This window comes from Pristis pectinata, chromosome 5 (assembly GCF_009764475.1).
Source record: "Pristis pectinata isolate sPriPec2 chromosome 5, sPriPec2.1.pri, whole genome shotgun sequence".
NCBI classification, from domain to species: domain Eukaryota; kingdom Metazoa; phylum Chordata; class Chondrichthyes; order Rhinopristiformes; family Pristidae; genus Pristis; species Pristis pectinata.
The window spans coordinates 73,202,072-73,226,321 of record NC_067409.1 but is presented as its reverse complement, the minus strand read 5'-3'; the positions used below and the strand labels follow the sequence as shown (position 1 = coordinate 73,226,321).

The 24,250-nt window shown below is 43.7% G+C and overlaps 1 protein-coding gene across 2 annotated transcripts in view; it reads left to right on the top strand.

The window, feature by feature from the left end:
- Nucleotides 1-24,250, top strand: part of ripk1l (receptor (TNFRSF)-interacting serine-threonine kinase 1, like) — a 66,469-nt gene that overhangs the window by 33,203 nt on the left and 9,016 nt on the right. For both annotated transcript variants that reach the window (XM_052015605.1, XM_052015606.1), the window contains exons 4-9: nt 176-313; nt 5,837-6,065; nt 13,408-13,557; nt 16,192-16,268; nt 18,073-18,175; nt 20,750-21,355. In XM_052015605.1, the coding sequence (XP_051871565.1) occupies nt 176-313; nt 5,837-6,065; nt 13,408-13,557; nt 16,192-16,268; nt 18,073-18,175; nt 20,750-21,355 (1,303 nt within the window). The remainder of the gene's footprint in view (nt 1-175; nt 314-5,836; nt 6,066-13,407; nt 13,558-16,191; nt 16,269-18,072; nt 18,176-20,749; nt 21,356-24,250) is intronic.

Genomic DNA, 24,250 nt, shown 5'->3' with positions numbered 1-24,250 from the left:
AATATTAATTAAAATGGAATAAAATTGCAAAAGCCATCTGCAATTCACCAAGGCAGCACCTTTGTGAGAATTTAGGAAAATCCAAAGTTTGGGTTGAATTTTCAGACAATATTACAGATTAACATTTTGCAGTATGATGAATCATTTGCTTTTCATGAATCATTTTATTTTCCAGGTAACTATTCCATTAACTGTAAAAGGAAGAATAATTCTGGAAATTATAGAAGGGATGGCTTATTTACATGTCATGAATATTGTACACAAAGACCTAAAGCCTGAAAACATCTTGGTTGATGCAGATTATCATATCAAGGTAAAAAACAAATTAAGTACGTTCTGATGAATATTCTTCAACCTGAAACGTTAACTGTATCTCTTCCACTGACACTGCCTGAACTGGTCAGTGCTCCCAGCATTTTCTGCTTTTATTGCAAATCAAGCAAAAATTAGCCATGAAGTAATCTGTTTTAGTAATGTTAATTACTATTACTATTAACTTAAACTCAAGCTTTGTTTTGAAGTTGGGTCACAAATTTTTTTATATATTATTCTGAGTGGCAGCTGAAGTCTCAGTTTGACTTCTCATTTGAATCCTATGACAGTGCAGCATGCCCTCAGGCGTGGATTATATGCTGATGTCCTTGGAGTGAAACCTGAACCCACAGCCTTCTGATTCAGTGAAGTAATTGAAAAAAATTAGAAGAACTTCCTTGCATTTGTTTTGATGAAATTTATTGCTCTCTGTATTTCTATCTTGATCAGCTAGGTAAGTCGACCAAAAATTGGCAAATGGCTTTCAATTTGGATAAGTGTGAAATATTACATTTTGAGGAGTCAAACCAGAGTAGGACTTGTACAGTGAATGGTTGGGCCCAGGGGAGTGTTGTGGAACAGAGGGACCTACAAGAACAGGTATATAATTCGCTGAAAGTTGCATCACAGGTAGGGTGGTGAAGAAGGCACTTGGTACACTTACCTTTATCAGTCAGGGCATTGAGTATAGAACTAGGACGTTATATTGCAGTTGTACAAGACATTGGTGAGACCACACTTGGAGTATTGTGTACAGTTTTGGTTGTCGTGTTATAGGAAAGACATTAAATTGGAAAGAGTGCAGAGAAGATTTACAAGGATGCTGCCAGGACTCGAGATCCTGAGTTATAGAGGGAGGTTAAGCAGGTTAGGACTTTACTTATAGGACTTGAGTTTAATAAAACTCAACAGTTTCATAAATTTCACCATCGATTTTCACCCAGTTCTCCAATTCACTTGGACTATCTCTGACACCTCCCTCTCCTTCCTTGATCTTTCTGTGTACATCTCAGGAGATTCCTTATCCACTGACATCTTCTGCAAGCCCACTGACGCCCACAGCTACCTCAATTATAGCTCCTCCCACCCTCTTTCAAGGATGCTATCCCTTTTTCGCAATTTCTCCGCCTCCGCCACATCTGCTCCCATGCTGAGGCTTTCCGCTCCAGGACATCCGAGATGTCCAACTTCTTTTCTAACCGGGGCTTCCCCCCAACTGTGGTCGAGAGAGCTTGCGCCCATATCTCTGCCATTTCCTGCACTTCCGCTCTCAACCCCACCTCTCCCAGACTCAACAGGGATAGGGTCCCCCTTGTCCTCACATTTCATCCCACCAACCTATGTAGCCAACACATCGTTCTCCGCCACTTCCGCCATCTCCAATGGGACCCCACCACCAAGCTTATCTTCCCCTCCCCACCCCTTTCTGCCTTTTGCAGGGACCGCTCTTTCCGCAACTCCCTTGTTCACTTCTCCCCACTTCCTACCCCGGGAACTTTTCATTGTCCCCGCCATAGATGCAACACCTGCCCCTACACCACCTCCATCACCTCCATCCAAGGACCCAAACAGTCCTTTCAGGTGAGCAGAGATTCACCTGCACCTCCCTTAATATCACCTATTGCATCTGGTGCTCCAAGTATGGCCTCCTCTACATTGGTGAGACCAAACACAGACTAGGTGACCATTTCACAGAACACCTGCGCTCTGTCCGTAACCGCGACCTGCATCTCCCCATTGCCAGTCATTTTAACTCCCCCTCCCACACTATCACTGATATATCAGTCCTCGGCCTCCTCCACTGCCAGGAGAATTCCAAGTGCAAAGTGGAGGAACAGCACCTCTTCTTTTTCCTGGAACCTTGCAGCCTAATGGCATGAACATTGAATTCTCCCACTATAGGTAATTCCAACCACCCCCCCTTCCACCATGCTTCTTTTCTTCCCTTTCCTAGCCTTTTTTTCTACCTTTTCTCCCCTTAAACCTTTTGACCCATCCTCTAGTGGATCTGCTCACCTCTCCTCCTCTGCACCTGCCTATCACTATCTCTTACCTGCACCTACCTATCACCGCCCTGTGCCCACCCTGCCTCCCCTCTTTTGTCCACCTATCTCTGCTCTGCTTTTCCCTCCTATATATCAGGCTACCCCTTTTCCTATTTTCAGTCCTGAAGAAGGGTCCTGACCCAAAACATTGACCAGCTGCTTTTCTCTATGGATGCTGCCTGGCCTGCTGAATTCCTCCAGCATCATTGTGTTTTTCATTTAGATTCCAGCATCTGCAGTCCTTTGTTTCTCAAGGACTTCATTCCTTGGAACGTAGGAAATTGAGGGGTGTATAAAATCATATGAGGGGTATAGATGTGGTGAGCACACATAGTCTTTATCCCAAGGAAGGAGAACTAAAAACTAGAGGGCATAGGTTTAAGGTGAGAGGTGAAATGTTTAAAAGGGAACTGACGGGCAACTTCTTCATGTAGAGAGTAGTGAGTATATGGAGTGAACTGCCAGATGAAATGGTTGAGGCAGGTACAATAGTAACATTTAAAAGACATTTGAGTAAGTATATGGATAGGAGGGGCTTAGAGGGATATGGGCTAAACGCAGGCAAATGGGATTAGCTTGGTGGGCACCATGGTCGGCATGGAGAAGTTAGGCCAAAGGGCCTGTTTCCATACTGTGTTACTCTGTGACTCTATGACTCTATGCGCTCAAGAGATTTATAATTATGGGGTAGATCTTGCCTGATTAGACTGGACAAGCCATTCATGGGATTGTGCCAGGACATTCCCATAGACCCTCCATGGAGCTGACGAGGAGTTGAGAGGAGGAGAGAATGCAAGAAGATTTGGGTGTATGTGAACCAATGCCAATACTAATGTGTGCGCAGATAGTTGAAGGTAATAAGCAGGTTGAGAAAGTGATGAAGAAAGCATACAGAATCCTGGGCTTTATTTATTGAGACACAGAGTGAAAAAGCAAAGAGGTTATGTCGAACGTCTATAAAATGTGTTCAACTGCACCTGGGCTAGTGTGCCCAGTTCTTGTCACCACATTATGGGAAAGACATGAAGACGGCATGGTAGCGTAGTGGTTAGCGCGACGCTATTACAGCGCCAGCAATCGGGGTTCAATTCCCGTCACTGTCTGTAAGGAGTTTGTACGTTCTCCCATGTCTGCGTGGGTTTCCTCCGGGTGCTCCAGTTTCCTCCCACATTCCAAAGACATACGGGTAGGTTAACTTGGGTTTCAAATGAGCGGTGTGGACTCGCTGTAAATAAAATTTAAATTTAAAAATTTAATTTAAATCTAGGAAATAGATTTTAAAAAATTAGTAGAATAGACTTGGGGATGTGAGAGAGTGACATCAGGAAGCTAAATTTCTTGGAGAAGAGAAGTTGGGGTGTGATTTGAAAGTGGTGTTTGTGGTCATGCGGAATCCAGACAGTGAAAAAAGACAATCTCTTCCTACTGGTAGAATGGTCGAGAACCAGAGGGTGTGGGTTAGGGTTAGGGTTCTGCAGGAGAACCAGGTGAAACATGAGGAAGAAGTTGTTCGTATAGACAGTGGTCCTGATCTAGAGTTCACTGTCTGGGTACTAGAAGAAACAAATAGAGCTACACAGGAAAAATCTGGAGAGCGGAACTGACTAGATCACTCTTGCAGAGAGCCAGCATGGTTCAATGAGCCAAACAACTCCTGGGCTGTCCCTGTGTTCGTGGGGAAAAGCTGAGCATTCATTCTCCTCCTCCAGCCATGCAATCAGTGGCCTAGCAGTTTCTCTTGTATAGTTTGGGCATGGCCTGCTGTAGATCCTTTAAGTAAAACCAGGCACTGAAAGTTAGGTAAGGCCAAATAACATCAGAATTGCAATTGTTTACAGCAAAAGGACTTGCTAGTACTGAGTTCCTCTAATTGCCTGTTCCATGGAGACTGTTTAGCAAATGGTGCCGGCAGTATTGGCAGATGAATACTTATATTCCAGTCCTCTGTCATGAGTTTATTTGGTTTATAAAAATAATTCGTTGATGCCTTTTAAATTGATGTTTAGAGAAATGTAACACAAGCATCAATTGGTCTCAGGGCCAGCAGAGAGTCAGTGGGCAAAATGTGCTATGATGTTTCTCTGAAAGAAAATTTAGGTGGGATGGCATTGATGAAAGGAAGTGGAGATTATAAATTCCTGTAGCAGTATTGCAGCTCCATAACAAATCCCTGCTTTCTTAGGTATGTATCTGAAGGCTGGTGTCAAACAAGGCTGCATCACTGACCCAGTGCCTTCCTTAATCTCTCTTGCTGCACTGTTTCACCTCTCCTCTGTCAAACTTCCCAGCTAATGGGAAGCTGTTTAAACTATGGCAACTACATTCCAGAACCAAGATCACATGGACTTCAGTAACTGATCTCTAGTATGCAGGTGCAAATACAAATATTGCATCCTCAGTGGCTGAGCTCCAAGCCATTGTCAATGCTTTCACTGAAGCACAGGAGAGGATGAGCCATTCACACAACATCCACAAGCCAAAGTTCCTCTACTACCCTGACCCAAATGCAGCACACTGCCCTCCCAACTTAAAGATTCACATCATATCATGAAAAATGTGAAACACTTCCCCTCTAAGAGTCATCTCTCAGCAAAGGCAGACAGCAATGATGAAATTCACCACCACCTTTAATGCATCAGGACAGTCTTTGGTTGGTTGAGGACAACACATCTGAAAATCAAAACCTCAAACCTGGCAAAAAATTCATGGACTATGAGGCAGCAATGTTCTATGTCTTCTTCTGAAACCTGGACTACCTACAGATGCTGCCTCAAGGCACTGGAAAAATACCACAAGTACTGTTGATGTTTGAAATTCACTGAAAGGATAAGTAAATTAATGTCATTGTCCTCTCCCAATCCAATATCCCCAGCATTAAAGCTTTAAATTTAATTACTTCATTGGCTACTTAACCAAGCCATGTTGTTTACATGCCTAACTCCTAAAGCAGGTGCACCATTCTGAGGTGGCCAATGTTGGAATTGGAGACTCTCTTTCAGAGATAGGCTGGAGATGAATAGTTTGTGAGGTGATGCTCTCTTCCACAGCTTATATGTGACCTCTATGTGCACCTGATATATGGCCTAAAAGTTCTGAATGCTCCTCCACTTGGAATGGTCATGGGCCCGGGGTTCCCAGTGTTGCATTTCTTCAAGGAACCCTTGAGCACATACTTGAACCTTTTCTTCAGTCCATCTGATAATCTGTTCCCATGGTAGAACTCGGAAACAGGTCATCCTCAATCCTGAAGACTGCCTAGGGGAAGAAGATTGACCAAAGGTGCAAGGTAGGTAGATTTACCAGCCTAAGTATCTGTCAGTAGTGTTAATGATTGATTACCATGGGTGTAGACTTTTAAAGTGCAGAAAATCCTCAAATAGCTAAGTTTATTCTTTTGCAAACTGCATATCATTTTACGTGGCAGATTAGGAGAAACTTTTTTTGCTTCCTAATTGGTGTCCAATTGTCTTTACCGTTAGATTGCAGATCTTGGTGTGTCAATTTTTCGAACTTGGAGCCGATTGACTACTGAAGAACTTAAGAGAAGGCGCCAAATGGGTTCGAAGCCCCAGAATAATGCAGGCACGCTGGCGTACCTGGCACCTGAGCATTTGCAGTCACTGAATACCAAAGCCACAGAAAAGTCTGACGTGTATAGCTTTTCCATTGTGGTGTGGGTGATTCTGACTAACAGAGAACCGTATGAAAGTGAGTTACTCCTGACTAATGCACTTTTCTGACCATCCATTAACATTTGCTGCTCATTCTTTGTATTTTCTATTTGTTTCTTTTCCAGTGTGGTTTTTGAATATTGTTCAGTGTTAATATATTCAATTCCATCTGCACTGAACAATGTCTTTTTCTACTTCTTAGGCAGTTCTCCGAGATCAAGGATGACTTGCTTGCACTCTAGTTTTATGGGTTCTGAGGTGGCTGATGAGGTCATTGTGGAAACTGCAGACCACAGATGGGGCAGGAGGTGGTTGACAGAATGGGTGGATGGATAATCTGTGAACTATTGTCTTCCTTCCACTGTTTACACAGAGCATTTGTGTTGTCCTGATACATGGCCTCGAGGTTCTTAATACCATCCCAAATACTCCACCATTTTGAGTGGTCATGGACCAGGACTTCCCAGGAGTCAGTGGGTTTGTTGCCCTTCTTCAAGGAGGCTTTTAGCACATTCCTGAATCTTTTTCTCTGTCCACCTGATAATCTCCACCCACAGCAGAGTCTGGAGTAGAGCCTTTTGGAAGTCTGGTGTCAGGAATGCTACTAACATGCCCAGCCCAATGTACCCAACAAATAATTAGTAAAACCTCAATGCTCGAGATGTTGTTAGGAGAAGACACTGATGTTTGTTCACTTATCCTTCCAGTGAATTTGGAGGATTTTGCAGAAAATTCTTCCATTGTCTCAAGGTGCCTGCTATAAGTAGTCCAGCTTTAGAAACATGTAGGAGGGCAGAGATCACTGCTGCCTAGTAGACCATGACTTTTGTGCCAGGTCTGAAATCTCGATCTTCAATTATCTTATTTCTTAATTGATCAAAGGTTGTGCTAGCTTATTGAAGGTGGTGGTGAATTTAATCATCAATATCTACCTTTGCCAAGAGGTGATTCCTGAGATATTAATAGTTGTCCTTGTTTTCCAGGGTCTGATCTTAAATCTTTTTTTTGTTTGGGGCAGTGTGGTGTAGGAGGGAGTAGGTTTGTATTGGTATTGGTATTGGTTTATTATTGTCACTTGTACCGAGGTGCAGTGAAAAACTTGTCTTACAAACCGATCTTACAGGTCAATTCATTACACAGTGCAGTTACATCAAGTTAGTACAGAGTGCATTGATGTAGTACAGGTAAAAAAAATAACAGTACAGAGTAAAGTGTCACAGCTACAGAGAAAGTGCAGTGCAATAAGGTGCAAGGTCACAACAAGGTAGATCATGAGGTCATAGGTCATAGTCCATCTCATTGTATAAGGGAACTGTTCAATAGTCTTATCACAGTGGGGTAGAAGCTGTCCTTAAGTCTGGTGGTATGTGCCCTCAGGCACCTGTATCTTCTACCCGATGGAAGAGTAGAGAAGAGAGAATGTCCCGGCTGGGTGGGGTCTTTGATTATGCTAGCTGCTTCACCAAGACAACGGGAGGTAAAGACAGAGTCCAAGGAGGGGAGACTGGTGTCCGTGATGCGCTGGGCTGTGTCCACAACTCTCTGCAGCTTCTTGCAGTCTTGGGCAGAGCAGTTGCCATACCAAGCCATGATACATCCTGATAGGATGCTTTCTATGGTGCATCGGTAAAAGTTGGTGAGAGTCAAAGGGGACAAACCAAATTTCTTTAGCCTTCTGAGGAAGTAGAGGCGCTGGTGAGCTTTCTTGGCCATGGCATCCACGTGGTTTGTCCAGGACAGGTTGTTGGTGATGTTCATTCCCAGGAACTTGATGCTGTCAACTCTCTCGACCTCAGCACCATTGATGTAGACAGGTGTATGTACACCGCCCCCTTTCCTGAAGTCAATGACCAGCTCTTTAGTTTTGTTGACATTAAGGGAAAGGTTGTTGTCATAACACCATTCCACTAAGCTCTCTATCTCCTTCCTGTACTCCGATTCATCACTGTTTGAGATACGGCTTACAACGGTAGTATCATCTGCAAACTTGAAGATGGAATTAGAGCAGAATCTGGCCACACAGTCATGAGCGTATAGGGAGTAGAGTAAAGGGCTGAGGACGCAGCCTTGAGGTGCACCAGTGTTGAGAATAATTGTGCCGGAGGTATTGCTGCCTATCCTCACTGATTGCGGCCTGTTTATTACAGAGGGAGGTGTTGAGTCCTAGGTCTCAGAGTTTGGTGACAAGCTTGCTTGGTATTATTGTATTGAAGGCAGAGCTGTAGTCAATAAACAATAGTCTAACGTAAGTGTCCTTACTGTCCAGATGCTCCAGAGCTGAGTGAAGGGCCAGGGAGATGGCCTGTTTCGGCGATAGGCAAATTGCAATAGGTCCAGGTTGTCTGGCAGGCTGGAGTTGATGAGTGCCATGACCAACCTCTCAAAGCACTTCATGGTGGTGGATGTCAGAGCCACTGGTCAGTAGTCATTGAGGCATGTTACCTTGCTTTTCTTTGGTACCGGGATGATAGTGGTCTTCTTAAAACAGGAGGGAACCTGAGATTGAAGCAGGGAGAGGTTGAATATGTCCGCAAATACTTCTGCCAGCTGATCAGCACAAGATCTGAGCACGCAGCCTGGGACACCATCTGGGCCAGGTGCTTTCCTCGTGTTCACTCTTCGGAAGACTGATCTTACGTCCTCCACTATGATCACAGGTTCAGCTGCGTTGGTGGCTGTCAGAGTGGATGGTGACCGTCCACTTCCTTTTTGTTCAAAACGTGGATAGAATGTGTTAAGTTCATCAGGAAGGGATGCGCTGTTGTTAGCTATGCAGCCTGACTTCATCTTGTAGCCTGTTATGGCATGTAAGCCCTGCCATAATTGGCGGCTGGTCAGGGACTCAATTTTGAGTTGGTATTGCCTCTTGGCATTGAATTGAATTCTATTTACAGCATGGTAACAGGCCCTTCCGGCCCAACAAGTCCACGCCGCCCATTTTTTAAACCCAAATTAACCTACCCGTACGTCTTTGGAATGTGGGAGGAAACCAGAGCTCCCGGAGGAAACCCACGCACACACGGCAGAACATACAAACTCCTTACAGACAGCGACGGGAATCGAACCCCGATCGCTGGCGCTGTAATAGCGTCACACTAACCGCTACGTTACCGTGCTGCCCCCCCCTTATAGCTTTACGAAGGTCATGCCTCGCTTTCTTGTACAGATCAGGATTACCAGATTTGTGTGCAGCGGTCCTCTCCTTCAGTAGGGAGTGGATCTCCCGGTTCATCCATGGCTTCCTGTTTGGGAACACCTGTATTGTCCCCTTTGGTACACCTGTCCTCCACACACTTGCTGATAAAGTCTGTGATGGTGGTGGCATACTCATCAAGGCTGGCAGCTGAGTCTTTGGACATGGTCCAGTCCACTGTCTCAAAGCAGTCACGTAGAAGCTCATCTGCTTCCTCAGACCAGCATTGCACGACTCTCCGTACCGGATTCTCCCGTTTCAGCTTCTGTTTGTATGCAGGGAGAAGGAGCACAGCCTGGTGGTCTGATTTCCCAAAGTGAAGACAAGGGGTGGCTCAGAAGGCATCTTTGATGGTTGTATAGCAGTGGTCAAGGGTGTTGGTGCCCCTGGTGGAGCAGGAGATGTGCTGATAGTATTTTGGTAACACACTCCTGAGGTTGGCCTGATTGAAGTCCCCTGTGATGTTGAAGAGAGCCTCAGGGTATCCTGTCTCGAGATTGTTGACCACAGAGTATAGGGAAGATCTTTCTAAAGGATGATCCTTTCTGAAGGAAAATTACATGGCCTTGTTTGATGTGAGTCTTCACTGAGACTTGTTCTGTTGTAAAACCTTTTAGTTAGTGTCACTGCCTTCTCTGTAGTTACTATCGTCAGACATGTCTACTTTCCAGAAGATGACCACTATTCTGGTATCTATGAGGTCTTCTTATATATCCTCTCCCCAATTGTACATGATGAGATTGTGCATCTGTAACTGAAGCTCTTCACTACTGGGTTGTAGGTTTTACATCTGCTTCTGAGGCCTTGTTATTTTTGAATTGGGATATGGCCTTCTCAACAATTTCCCCATGAGGAAAATTGGCAAGGCTAGGCTAAGTAAACTGCTGTGGGATGGCATCCAGGGCTCTTGCATCAAGGACAGAATTGCAGTCAAGGAGGTCTTCTGTGTTCTGTTCAGTGGGCAATGGCTGCCTGCCTGTCCCTGGCTTTCAGTTGGGGGGCCCTCGAGTGTTGGGGCAAGATGTGTTTTACAGCACTGAACAACTCACGTTTACCAGGGATGTCAGAGAGTTGCCAAGTCTCCTGCATTCTCTCCATCCACCATCTGTTATTTAGGTCACAGGTTTTCTGCTAGACCTCTGCCTTCAGGTGCCTGTAGAGTGGTTTCTTTTCCATCAAATGAAAGCAGAGATTCCAGTCCAGGGATGCCATGTGTCTCAGACTGATTAGCTCTTTCATCAAACCAGCCCTGGTTTTTCTTGGTAGAGAAACCAGGAGTTTCTTCACATATGGTGGTTAAAGCAGGCCTCAGGGCAGTCCGGTAGCGGTGGATACTTTGCAGCTCATGTAGCCTGGGAATTGACAGATCAGTTGGAAATTTGGGTTTCCAACTTTCCAATGGCAGTTGGATTAATTGGCAGTTTAATTGGACAAGTGTGAGTTGCTGCAGTTTGGGAGGTCAAATGCAAGAAGAAAGCATTCAGTAAATGGTAGGACCCTTGGGAACATTGACATACAGAGGGATCTTGGGTACAAGTCCATAGCTTCCTGAAAGTGGCAACACAAGTGGATATGGTGGTAAAGAAGGCATACAGCATGCTTGCCTTCATCAGTTGGGGCACTGAGTATAAAAATTGACAGGTCATGTTGCATCTGTATAAAACTTTTTGGTTGGGTCACATTTGGAGTATTGTGTGCTGTTCTGGTTGCCATATTACAGGAAGGATGTGGAGACTTTGGAGAGGGTGCAGAAGGTGTTCACCAGGTTATTGCCTGGATTGAAGAGTAGTAGCTACAAGGAGAGGTTGGACAAACTTGGATTGTTTACTCTTGAGCATCAGAGACTGTGGGGCAACCTGAGAGAAGTATATAAAATTACAAGAGGCACAGAAAGGATAGATAGAGTCTTTTTCCCAATGTGGAAATGTCAAACACTAGAGGGCATAGGTTTAACATGAGAGAGGGAAAGTTTAAAGGAGATTTGCAAGGCAAGTTTTTTGCACAGGATGGTAGGTGCCTGGAACATACTGCCAGGGAGGTGGTAGAAGCAGATGTGATAACAACTTTTAAGAGGCATTTAGATAGACATGAGCAGGCAGAGAAGAGAGGGATACAGATCACGTGCAGGCAGATGGAATTATGTGGATCGGCATCATGGTCAGTACACACTTGGTGGGCTGAAGGGCCTATTCCTGTGCTGTACTGTTCTATGTTGTATGTGAGGTGCAGGCTAAGAGTTGCCTTTGTGGGGTACATAAGAGCTTCATCACTGATCTTCATATGGCAATGATGTTTTGGGGCCAGGCTGATGGAGAGAATGGAGTGGATCAGGCAGTGGTCAGTCCAGCAGTCATCTGTGCCAGTCATGGTGTGGCTGATGTGGACATCTAAGTGTTCCCTCACTTGGACAATTATATAATTTAACAGGTGCTTGGACTGGGTGTGTTGCCATGATGAAGTGTGGTTGTCCCTCTGATGAAGCAGGGTATTTATTTTGATGATCCTGAACTCCAAACATTTTGGCAAAAAAAAGTTTCTCTTCCCTACTCCATACTTACTGATCATAGCTTGCCAGAACATTGTGTGCCTTCCCAATATGGCATTGAAATCAACCAGGAGGATCAGTTTCTCTCCCATTGGGATGTGGACCAGGTTATTTTCAAGGACTAAGTAGAAGTCATTCTTGACTTCATGGTTGGGTGCATGTTTTGATGTCCACAGCATGTTGGTTCTATGTTAGAGCATCCTGAGGTCTTCAATTATTCTGGAGGGACAGCTGCTGAGACGCTAGACTAGCTCATCCTTGCTGGCAAAGCTTACTCTCGGAAAACAGTGTTCTTCTTCCAGTTTGTTCCTTCAGATATAGCCACTGCCTTGCTTTTTAGACTGGCCTCATCATGTCTCACTTCATGCAACGATGTAAAATCATATGAATTCCTGAACTATGATAGTGGAGCAGCATTCAGTTCTGTTGCTGTTGGCATTGTCCTCGAAGGTCCTGACATTTCAGGTCTCAATTCATATTGAGGAGCGGCAGTTAACTGTGTGTGCTTTCTTTCATCGTGGAGTAGCTGTTGCACACCAACTCCCACATGACTTCATAGAGCAAAGGACACTGTGTCCTGATCCAATGGCAAGGCATCTGGAGACCAGGCTTTGCTACGTGGATGCTAATGCTGCCATAATCATACATAGCACTTGATTTCCTTGAATGAATATTTTACTGAAAAACAAGATTGAACTGCAACTATTGCTGGGCAGGTCTGGGGTTCCTCTTCTGGTGAATTTCGAGAATGCACAAATCACTCAAAGAACCTGGCATCTTGGCCACCGCAGTGACCCCAGCTTTAGTTATGTTACTCTTCTCAGCAGTCCTGATGCCCACTTGATTGTATAAATATAATGATGTTACACTGGCATGAAAGCCAGTATGCTGGTGATTGTCCATGCTTGCAGAAGCCTATGTTAGTGCAGATTCAGGAATATTTTTCTGCTGTTCATCAGCTTGTCTATCTCTTTGCTGGTCCTCTGGCCAGAAATGACTTGTTCATCATTAATCTGATTTCTTATTGTATTGGAAGGTCATTAATCTGAAGTGTTAACTGTTTCTCTCTCCACAGCTGCTGCCTGACTTGTGGAGTATTTACAGCATTTTCTGCTTTTAATTCTTATTGAAATTTCTGTGCTGTGTTAGGTCATTTGAAAGAGGCATACTGGGAGATATGTAGGAATTTGATTCCTGTATCTAGAAACACTGACGTAATTTTCATCACTTGAGAGATTGTAAATTAAAGCAAATTGAGATGATACTCCCCACTAGATGAAATGGATATTTGCTTTAATCATCTGCCCTAGTCTTATGCAGTTTAGTGCCATATTTTGTTTGATAGCTTAACAGTGAAGGTTCTTGGGAGTATTTAATGTACTTTATAAAGATACTGATGTATATAAGTACTTGTCTGGTATAAGCACTAATTTCACCTCAATTCTACTCATTATATGATAAAAACAGAAAATTCCAGGGATACAGCAGGTCAGGCAGCATCTGAGGAGAGAGAAACAAGAGTTGATACTATCAAACCTAAAAACAGCAGACTTCTGTTGCCTGTTATGTATTGGCAGACCCATTTAAAAATGATGCGTAATGTATTTCTGTTGTTTTTATTCCTTCTTGGTATCTTTTCAGATGCATTAAATGATACCCAGGTTATGAACCTAGTTCTTAGAGGAGATCGCCCTGACCTTAATCTCATTCCTGATGAATCCCCTAAAGAGATGGTTTTTTTGATGCAGCGGTGCTGGGCAAATAAACCTGAGGAGAGGCCGACTTTTTCAGGTGGGCAACTGACTAATCTTTCACTCTTTGGTAAGAGCTGTCAATCCTATTGAGGAAAGCTAGGCAGATATGACCTGCATAGGAAAGCAGGTCTCTGCCAATGAGTCTAGAAGAAACTGTTGGACTTACAATTCAGGTCATCCTACTTGAACAGAATAATGACTGCATCTCTTCTCATTGCTGAGGGTAGAATTCTTTTCTCTGCAATCCTGTATTTTTTACACATACTAGCTCTTTAATGTAAGCTGAATAATACTGTAATTATCAATGTGGATACATTTAATTTTAAGTGATGTTGTGCATCCTGCAGTAGGCTCCCATTCTATAATACATAATGATGCCTGCCATTCAAGTCAGTAAAAGTGAATTTATTATATCAAAAAGTTGGTCTCCCTTTTAGTTAGAGTCATCAAGTAATACAGCATGGAAGCAGGCCTGTCAGTCCAATTCATCCATGCCAAACAAGGTGCCCACCTAAGCTAGTCCCATTTGCCTGCGTTTGGCCCTTATCCCTCTAAACCCTTTCTTATCCATGTACTTATCCAAATGTGTTTTAAACGTTGTTATTGTACCCACCTCTACCACTTCCTCTGGCAGCTTGTTCCTTATACCCACCACCCTCTGTGTGAAAAACTTGCCCCTCAGGTCCCCTTTAAATCTTTCCCATCTCTAGTTTTTGGTTCCCTTTCTCTGGGAAAGAAACTGTGTGGGTTCATCCTATCTATGCCCCTCATGATTTTATACACCTCTACAAGATTGCCCCTCAGTCTCCTGTATTACAAGGAATAAAATCCTAGCCTGCCTAACCCCTACCTGTAACTCAGGCTACTGAGTCTGGCAACATTCTCATAAATCTTCTTTGCACTCTTTCCAGCTTAATGAGATCCTTCCTATGACCAGATAACCAAAACTGTATACAGTACTCCAAGTGTGGCCTCACCAACTTCTTGTAAAAATGCGACATAACATCCCAACTCTTATACTCAGTGCCCTGACTGATGAAGGCTAACATGCCAAATTCTTTCTTCACCACCCTGCCTACCTGTGACGCCACTTTCAGTGAACTATGTACCTGTACCCCTAGGTCCCTCTGTTCAATAACTCTCCCCAGGGTGCTACTATTCACAGTATAAATCCTACTCTGGTTTGTCCTCATAAAATGCATCACCTTGCACTTATCTGGGTTGAATGCCATTTGCCAATCCTTGGCCCACTTACAAAGCTGATCAAGATCCCACTGTAATTTTTGAGAAATTTCTTCACTGTCTATGATGCCACCTATTTTAGTGTATCCGCAAACTTACTAACCATGCTTTGTACATTCTCATCCAAATTGTTTATATAAATAATGAACAACAAAGGTCCCAGCACCGATCCCTGTGGCACACCACTAGTCACGGGTCACCAGTTCAAGAAACAACTTTCCACCATCACTCTTTGCTTCCTACCATTGAGCCAAGTACTTCTTGCATACCTACAGAGGATCCTGCAGGATGTTGATGAAGTATCTTCTAATACCTAGCCAGACCTGTGGGCCAGATTGTACTCAATCCAGCTCACCGTCCACCTTGCCCTCCCTCCCTTGCATTTCCTGCATTACCTTTCGTGAGACTAATCAATCTGAATGCCGTGGCCGACCTGAGAAGCAGAATGGGTTATGAGCAACAGCTGAGCCTTGGACTTCATATCCTGAGGTCCTGCTCCAGAATGCCCCATAGCTTGGTGCTGTCAAAGGCCTTTTAACTATTTTAAAATTTCTCTGATAATCAGAACCATTTAAAATCATTTCAAATAGATTATTAAAAATCTACTTAAAAATACAGTAAGTTCCTCAAAATTAATTAAAACAAAGAGTTTAAACAAACAATAAACTACTGAATTATTTAGTCAAGATGAATGGAGTTAATACTAGTCATGGCTGATGTTAACTGCATCCTGCCTCCTCAGCTCAGGATATACTGGCTTTCGCCCCTCTCCACTCTCAGTCTTGATGCAGGGTTTCAACCTGGAATGTCGACAATTCCTTTCCCCTCATAGATGCTGCTCGACCCACTGAGTTCCTCCAGCAGATTGGAGACACAACAGATGGCAGATGCTGGAATCTGGAGCAAAAATAATCTGCTAGAGGAACTCTGAGTCAAGCAGCATCTGTGGGAGGAAAGGAATTGATGACATTTCGGGTTGAAACCCTGCATCAGGACTCAGATTGTTTGTTGCTCCAGATTGCAGCAGCTGCAGTCTCTTGTGTCTTCGGGATATTTGATTCCAGAGTGGAAAGTCAGATGCCAGAACATCCTGCAGAAATTGGAGAGTTGCTGACCTGTGAGTTGGATGTCACCAGGGGAATAGCTGACCAGAGAGAATTATGCTTTGGCTCAGTGGCCTGCCCATTATAGCTATTCCATCAAGAAGTGGTGGGCGGCACGGACTCATTGGGCTGGAAGGGCCTGTTACCGCGCTGTAAATAAAATTTTTTAAAAAGTGGCTACTGAGTGCTGATTTCTTTTCTCTTTACTAGTTTTTGTATTCTCATACCTTTCCAGCTTTTAAACACAATTGTCTGTTCAAAGGGCAACTCTGGAAGACACTCTGTAAGAGAAATTTAGAATTAAGTAATAGCTCTCTCTGTTTCAGAGTGCAATCTGGGATTCCAACCATTTTATGAAGAAAATCTGCAGAAATATATTGATGATGATGTGGAAAAGTTGAGAGTAAGTATTGTTCCAAAAAGTAAAGTGTCACATTTACTGCATCGATTTGATAATTGAATGTCCATTTTAAAATTCTGAAGTGTAACTTTTTTAAGTTGACACCTTTTTGTTAATCTGCCTAGAACAGCTGACATGTGGAATGTGTCAAAGGTACCCCTTCTGATCATGTTAAACTTGTGACTATGTTGAATGGTGAAGCAGACTCATGGACCCTTTGCCTGCCTCCTCCTACTTCATGTTCTTGCGCTGAGACTGGTACCAACCTGTACTTTCACTATTTTACCAACTCCTCAGTTATAGTCTTCAATCATTCTGTGCTTTAACAACCAATATTTTGTTAATTGCCTGACTTAGCCAGTAGTACTTACTTTGTTCACAACAGATCTGGACATCTGCATTTGTAAGTGTGTAATATTTGTGGGCAAACTGCTAAATCTTTCCTCTTAAGATGACTCTGTCATCCCAAAGAATCAATCTTTGCTGTGGGCATGGATACCTTTTCTTAAATAAGGAGGCCAGAACTCTACACAGTGATTCAGGTGTGGGATCACAAAGTGCTGTATGATTACAGACGTCTTCCCTACTCATGTACTCCATCCCTCTTGTGATAAAAGTCAGTGTTCCATATGCTGCTTTAATTATATACTGCAACCTCCATACTAACTTTGTGTCTCTTGTACAAAGACACCCAGATCTCTCTGAACATCAACATGTCATGGTCTCAAACCAATTAAGTACTGTTCTGCTTTTCTACATTTACCAAAGTGATAAGCTAATATTCCTCCACATAATTTTGTAGTTTTCTACCAGCTTACTTTCCTGCCTACCTTTGTATTAGGAACCAACTTGAATACATTACACTTGATCCAGTCGTCTAATTTGTTAATGTAGATTGCATTAAAGTAGAGCCCCATAACTGATGTCTGGGGAATTACAGCCCACTGCCATCTAGAGGTACAGCAAACGTGATCTGCAGCATGCAACAATTCCTGGAAAAGTGCAAGGACAGCACAAGTTACTGTACGTGGTATTCTTTGACCTCAGCAAAACCTTTGACTCTGTCACATACAGCGTGGAAAAAGGCCCGTCGGCCCAACTCGTCCATGGTGGCCAAGATACTCATCTAAGCTAGTCCCATTTGCCCGCATTTGGTCCATATCCTTCTAAATCTTTCCTATCTATGTACCTGTCCAAGTGTTTTTTTTAAATGTTGTTATTGTACCTGCCTCAACCACTTCTTCTGGCAACTCGTTCCATATGGTCAGTAGGGAACGTGGAACACCTTTCTCTAAATACAGGTGCCCACTGAATTCATATTCATCTTACGCTTGCTCTATGAAGACACACAAGCCATGATACTAACCAAAAGATCTACAACAGAACCAGTCACAATGAAGGATTTACTTAATGGGAAGTAACAAAGATTGTTATGATTTATTCCTGTAACAAGGGGCTGGGAGCCTATTGCTTCAAAACGGCCACAACACATCGGAACAGAGAGTAGGGACTTTCTCTTTAATAGTTCACTACACTTATTTTGGTTCTTTCCTTATTACAGACACTAACTTTTATTACCCGTACACTTGTGAACTGGTCAGGTTCTTGAGAGGATTTCCCGTCTCCTCGTCCCAGACATGGGGGTTGCTACTTCTGCGATGGTTGGTCTCCGGAGTTGTCACTGATTTTGGGACTTGTCAGCCTTCTATTAATATAGTCCAGAATCACAAATGAGCTGTTATATGATTTCATGGCCTTGGCCTTCCTTAGAATGCTTGTCATGGACCTATTGTTTCAATCACTTCAGGAGCTGTCCCTGAAGAGGCCAACTGCTCCAAGACAACTGGTGAAAAGGATGAAGTCTTTGCAAGTGGATTGCGTTGGTCTTATGCCAGACACGCCTCCAAAAGGTAAATTTTTAAAACAGCAAATTAATCCTAATAAAATGGGAACAAATTTACTCTTGTATATTGATCTGCCTTTGAGGAATTTTAACTCTGAATCAAAGATTGTTTGTTTCATGCCTTGTTTCTTGAAAATGTTAAAAATCAATTTATACAGATTTCTCAAATTTCATGTGAATCCTTAATTTTATATGTTTGCCCCCCAATTCCTTTCCCCCTTCCTCTCCTGAACTTGTTGCTTCCTTGTTGGAAACTATTTCACCTGTGTTTGGAATCCTTCTTGTCTAAGTGACTTTCATTTTGTCTGAGTCACTGCATTTTTTCTTAGGCAGCCCCTCAGAACCGAGGATGAATACTTCTCTCCTGTTTCGAATGACAGATTAGGCCAGTGTGGGAACCCAGACTTTTCCACCTTCAGGAAAGTGATCCTGAATTTCTGGTAGTTTGTCATTTTAATTCTACACCCCACTCGTACTCCACTGCTACTTTGCTTCTATGATGTCCACTGTAACCTTCAGGATCAGCACTTTGTGGGTATGTTGAAGCCCTCGGGATATTTCTCTCTTTGAAACTCTCGCTCTCAGACTGTGTATCACTCTCTCTCTTTCACTCTTTCTTTCTCTCTCTCGCCACCCACCCTCTCTCTCTCCACCCACCCTCTCTCTCTCCACCCTCTCCACCTCTCCCTCCACCCCCCCTCTCTCTCCCTCCACCCCACCTCTCTCTCTCTCACCACCCCTCTCTCTCGCCACCCTCTCTCTCTCTCACCACCCCCTCTCCAACCTCTATGTCTGTCTCTCTCTCTCCACCCACACTCTCTCTCTCCCTCTCACCACCCCCTCTCCCTCTCACCACCCCCTCTCTCTCTCTCACCACCCCCTCTGTCTCTCTCGCCACCCCTCTCTCTCTCTCCACCCCTCTCTCTCTCGCCACCCCCCTCTCTCCAACCTCTCTCTCTCCAACCTCTCTCTCTCCACCCACCCTCTCTCTCTCATCACCCACTCTCTCACCACCACCCCTCTCTCTCTCTCGCCACCCCCTCGCCACCCCTCTCTCTCTCACCACCCCTCTCTCTCTCGCCACCCTCTCGCTCTCGCCACCCCCTCTCGCCACCCCCTCTCTCTCGCCACCCCCTCTCTCTCGCCACCCCTCTCTCTCTCGCCACCCCCTCTCTCTCTCGCCACCCCTCTCTCCTGCCACCTCCCTCTCTCTCACCACCCCCTCTCTCCAACCTCTCTCTCTCCACCCACCCTCTCTCTCCACCCACTCTCTCTCTCTCACCACCCCTCTCTCTCTCTCGCCACCCCCCTCTCGCCACCCCTCTCTCTCTCTCGCCACCCCCTCTCTCTTCAACCCCTCTCTCCACCCATTCTCTCTCTCTCTCCGCCCACCCTCTCTCTCCACCCACCCTCTCTCTCCACCCACCCTCTCTCTCCACCCACCCTCTCTCTCTCTTTCCACCCTCCCTCTCCCCCTCCATCCTTTCCCCCCTTCCTAGCTCTCCTTTCTGTCACCTTCTGTCTCCAACTGCTGTTTTTGTAAGTAATTATTATACTTGATGACATTGTCCTATTGTAATCATTCCCTGTGTTGTCTCCATCTTCCACCTTTAACACGCTTGTTTTATCAATTCTGAAGTTCTGATGAAGGGTCCTCACAAACCTACTGTGTTCCTCCAGTATTTTTTGTTGTAGTTTTTCATCATGTCTGTCTGTTGTCCACATGCCTTTCCACAAAAGCACTGCATAATGGCCAGGTGGTGGGATCAACAAGTACTCATGACGTTTTTAGGGGGACTGAGGCCAGTGATAACTGTGGTCAGTAGACTCGACAGAACCTGAGAATCATACCTGGATTCTTTGTGATTTTCTCAGATAGCTCCTCATGGATTTAGCTGATGTCATGTGGAACCAGTGATAAAGCAAATCCTTCCTTTATGTAGGTGCACAGAGGTTATAGCTCAGTGTTGACCAATGATTTGTTCAACTTTATTGGATACAGTAAATTCTGCGCTAAACATTGTGCTGATTGTTTCTGCAATGTAGGGAAAAAAATTACACAAGCTTCAAGTAAAAAAGATGCGTCTTACCAGTGGAAATGATTAGTGTTATATTAGGGACAGGTTTCCTATCAGAATTATTATCACTGACATACATGACATGAAATTTGTTGTTTTGCAGCAGCAGTACAGTGCAAAGATTACTATAAGTTACAAACGTAAATAAATAGTGCAAAACAAAAAGCAATAACGAGGTAGTGTTCATGGACTGTTCAGAAATCTGATGGCGGGGAGGAAGAAGCTGTTTCTGAATTATTGAGTGTGGGTCTTCAGGCTCCTGTACCTGAGAAGAATTATGGTGAGGGTCCTTGGTGATGGATGTCACCCTCTTGAGGCACTGCGGTATCCTTGCCAGACTGGGTCCATGTAAAGTGCAGGAGTGAAGGTTACTGAGACGCACGGTTGTATTTACAATCTTGCAGCATAAAACACATTTTGAAATAATTAACTCAATGTAACATTTTCCTTTTATAAAGAGCGAAGAAGGTGGAGTTGTAATAATAATGTTTTCAATTTTGTAGATGATCCAAACTCTTTGCACAGCTCACAAGGAATTTCTGCTAATGGTAACACTCTAGAGGTAACTTTTTCATCCTGCAAGTTAAGTGAACCAGCAGAGAATGATCTTGACAGCAGTGCCTGTGACAATGAGAGTGCTGATGATGCACAAGTAAGGAGAAAACTAGAGGAGGAAATGAATTATCACTTGACTGGCAGCCGCCTAGACGCTTCAATTTCTCCAACTAATTTTGAACAGATAAGGAAGGAAAGAAGCAAAAGAGTTTCTAATGAACCTGCTTTTGGAAGTTCCTACCCTTCTTTAATGCTGCCTTATCTTGCCACAAGCTTGGCTAAGGTTGAACCATCTGAGGATCTGTATTGCTCCCAGGATTCAAACCCTCATCAGGTTCAACAGAATGTGGAAAACTCCTTTGCAAGTTTAATGAGCCTTTCAAAGCCAGTAAAGGAAGAAACAAACTTTCACGACCCAAGCAAAATAAGCTCTACAGGATTCTCTGTAGACTACAGAGCACCAGCCCAGAGAACACCAGGTCCTATTCCTGTTGCAGAAACTGGTGGTTCACCAACTGGGCAGCACAAAATCTGGGAGCAATATCTACGGGCAGGTAATATGCTACATTAATTTGAGGTAACTTATGATGTCAGACCTTCCTTTTTTAAATTTTACGCTTAAGTCTCCAATTGTTTAGCACAGCATTAATGCTTTCTGCAAAGACTACACCTGCTATGCATGATTAATTGTTCTTGTTTGTGGGTCCTGCACTGTATAGTCAAATCAGTCAATTCGGCATTTGCAGAATTTTTCTCTTTGCAAATTAAGATGCTATAGCACAATGATGTGCCTGCTCCAAAGTATATTCCAAACAACTTTTAACAAAGGGAAAGACACGAACAGGAACTATTTGATTTAAGCTGATGTTTGTAAATGGGTGAATGAGGTTAGTGTCCTAGGGAACATGCACTGAGAGAGATGGAGGTTACAACTGAAGTCAAGCCACGTAAGTAGTCAATCTAGTTGAAGCTATTACGTTCTTTGAACACCCTACTAGATTTGAAAAGCTGAGTGTTGAACTGGAAAATATTGGACATGCATGTCCCTCACAAAGCAATATTTTTCTGTTCAGAAATACTGCCCTGCCTGTGAAGTCTCCAACTGTTTTATAATTTTATACAAAAAAATCAATCTCAAGTTATTAAAAATATTTTGAAAACTGGAGAAAAGACGTGGGTCATAGTTTGAATTATGAATAAATCTGAAGGACTAAATAACCTAATCCTGTTCCTATTTAAGCATGTTTTCCCTATCCTGTTGATCAGTCTAACCAAAGTTTGTCTTGTGTGGTACTTTAGCTTGTTCTGCATGCTTTTTGAGAATAGGGAGACAATAAAAAGTTTTAAAGTCACATTTTGAAATATTTCACTTTTCTATTTTACTTTTGGATTATGCAGTAACATTTCCTTTCTTTCATAACCTTTGTTAGTTGTTCAGGGGTAACCTGAACTTGAATGTTCTGGATTGAACTATCATCTTGTTGCAATTGTGAATGGAGTACATGGTAACTCTACTAGGATCTCTGACAGGTTCCTTGCTCAGGGGTAGTCAGAGACCAGTCAATGGCTCTGCTTCCATGGAAACAGAGATTCCTATACTGTCAGCAGTAGGGGACAGATTGGGCTGAGTACTTTGCAACACCACAGGACTGTGTCTCCAAGCTTTGGGGATCTGATGGGTTTTATTGGACCAAACCACCTGTCAGTCAGTGGGGACGTAGATCCAGGGCCCAGTGATAGCTGAGATCAACTCACTTGGACTTGCTGCCTCAGGATTGTAGCATGTTACATGCATCAAATCCTCTTCCATGTAGCATCATTCAAGTGTTTGTAGGAGGCAACACCAAGAGGCCCAGGTGGAATCTAGAGCAATGCAGCTGGCAGTGGTTGCCTCCCATGACCGCATTGCTATGGGAATAGCTCAATTTCAGAAATTTTGAATGAGACAAAAGAAAAACCAAGGTGCTGCTATGGAGGTGTGAGAAGAGATAAAGAATAGTTTCTGTCATACAGATGCACTTTTGGTATTTTTTCTTCAGTTCAATGATATAAACCATGGTTGAGAAGGTCTGTTGTGGGTTTCAGGGTGGGTACAATATTGAAGGAATTGTAATTTATTTGAGAATGGGGAGACGTATTAATGTTAAACATAGAGGAGCTTCAATGGTAAGTTATCTGAAGTTCTTTGTAACGATTATTGAGGAGTACCTTGAAAGGCAGTGGTACTGTTCCACTCCATGCTGTGCTACTCTGAAAGCAGCGTACAAGTAGACAGGGTGGTGAAGAAAGCATTTGGCATGCTGACCTTCATCAGTTAGGGTATTGAGTTTAGGAGTTAGGACGTTATGTTGCAGTTATACAAAACATTTGTGAGACCACACTTAGAGTATTGTGTATAGTTTTGGTTGCTGTGTTATAGGAAAGATATCATTAAACTGGAAAGAGTGCAGAGAAGATTTACGAGGATGCTGCCAGGACTTAAGGACCTGAGTTATAGGGAGAGGTTGGGCAGGCTAGGACTTTTTTCCTTGGAACGTAGGAGATAGAGGGGTGACCTTAAATAGGTGTATTAAAATCATGAGAGGCACAGATAGGGTGTACACACAGTCTTTTTCACAGGGAAGAACTAAAAACTAGAGGGCATAGGTTTAAGGTGAGAGGTGAAAGATTTAAAAGGGAACTGAGGGACAACTTCATGCAGAGGATGATGCATATGTGGAATGAGCTGCCAAAGGAAGTGGTTGAGGCAAGTACAATAACAACATTTAAAAGACATTTGGATAAGTACATGGATAGGAGGAATTTAGAGGGATATGGGCCAAACATGGGCAAAAGGGATGTTTGGTGGGCACCTTGGTTGGCATGGACCAGTTGGGCCAAAGGGCCTGTTTCCATGCTGTACTACTCTATGACTTAGAAAGCTGGTCATCTCCCCGGGAATTTCTATCTGCAGACAGTGTTGTAGAAGTCACAGTGAAGTACAGCTGTGGGGTAGGTGCTGTGGAGTAAAGGCAAACCCTCTTTTGTTCCCTGAAGGCAGCTGAATGTATTGCCAAGACTCTTACAATAGTGGTATTACATGGTCTTATAGCTCTGTCAAACAGCTGTTTCTGCAAGATCTGGGCAGTTCTGTCGCTCAGAAGCCATCCTTTCATATGGAGCTCTGGAGGAATCCCATGACTGATGACGTATCCTGGAAATTCAGTGTCAATTAAGAGCCTGATTGGAACAGATGTAATGTAGGAACGTTTGCAACTTTACAAAACATTGGTTTAGCCACACTTGGGGTATTGTGTGCAGTTCTGGTCACCATACAATAGGAAGGATGTGATTGTATTGGAGAGAGTGCAGCGGAGATTCACTAGGATGTTGCCTGGATTGGAGCGCTTTAGTTAGGGGGACAGATTAGTTAGGCTGGGCTTGTTTTCCTTGGAGCAAAGGAGGCTGAG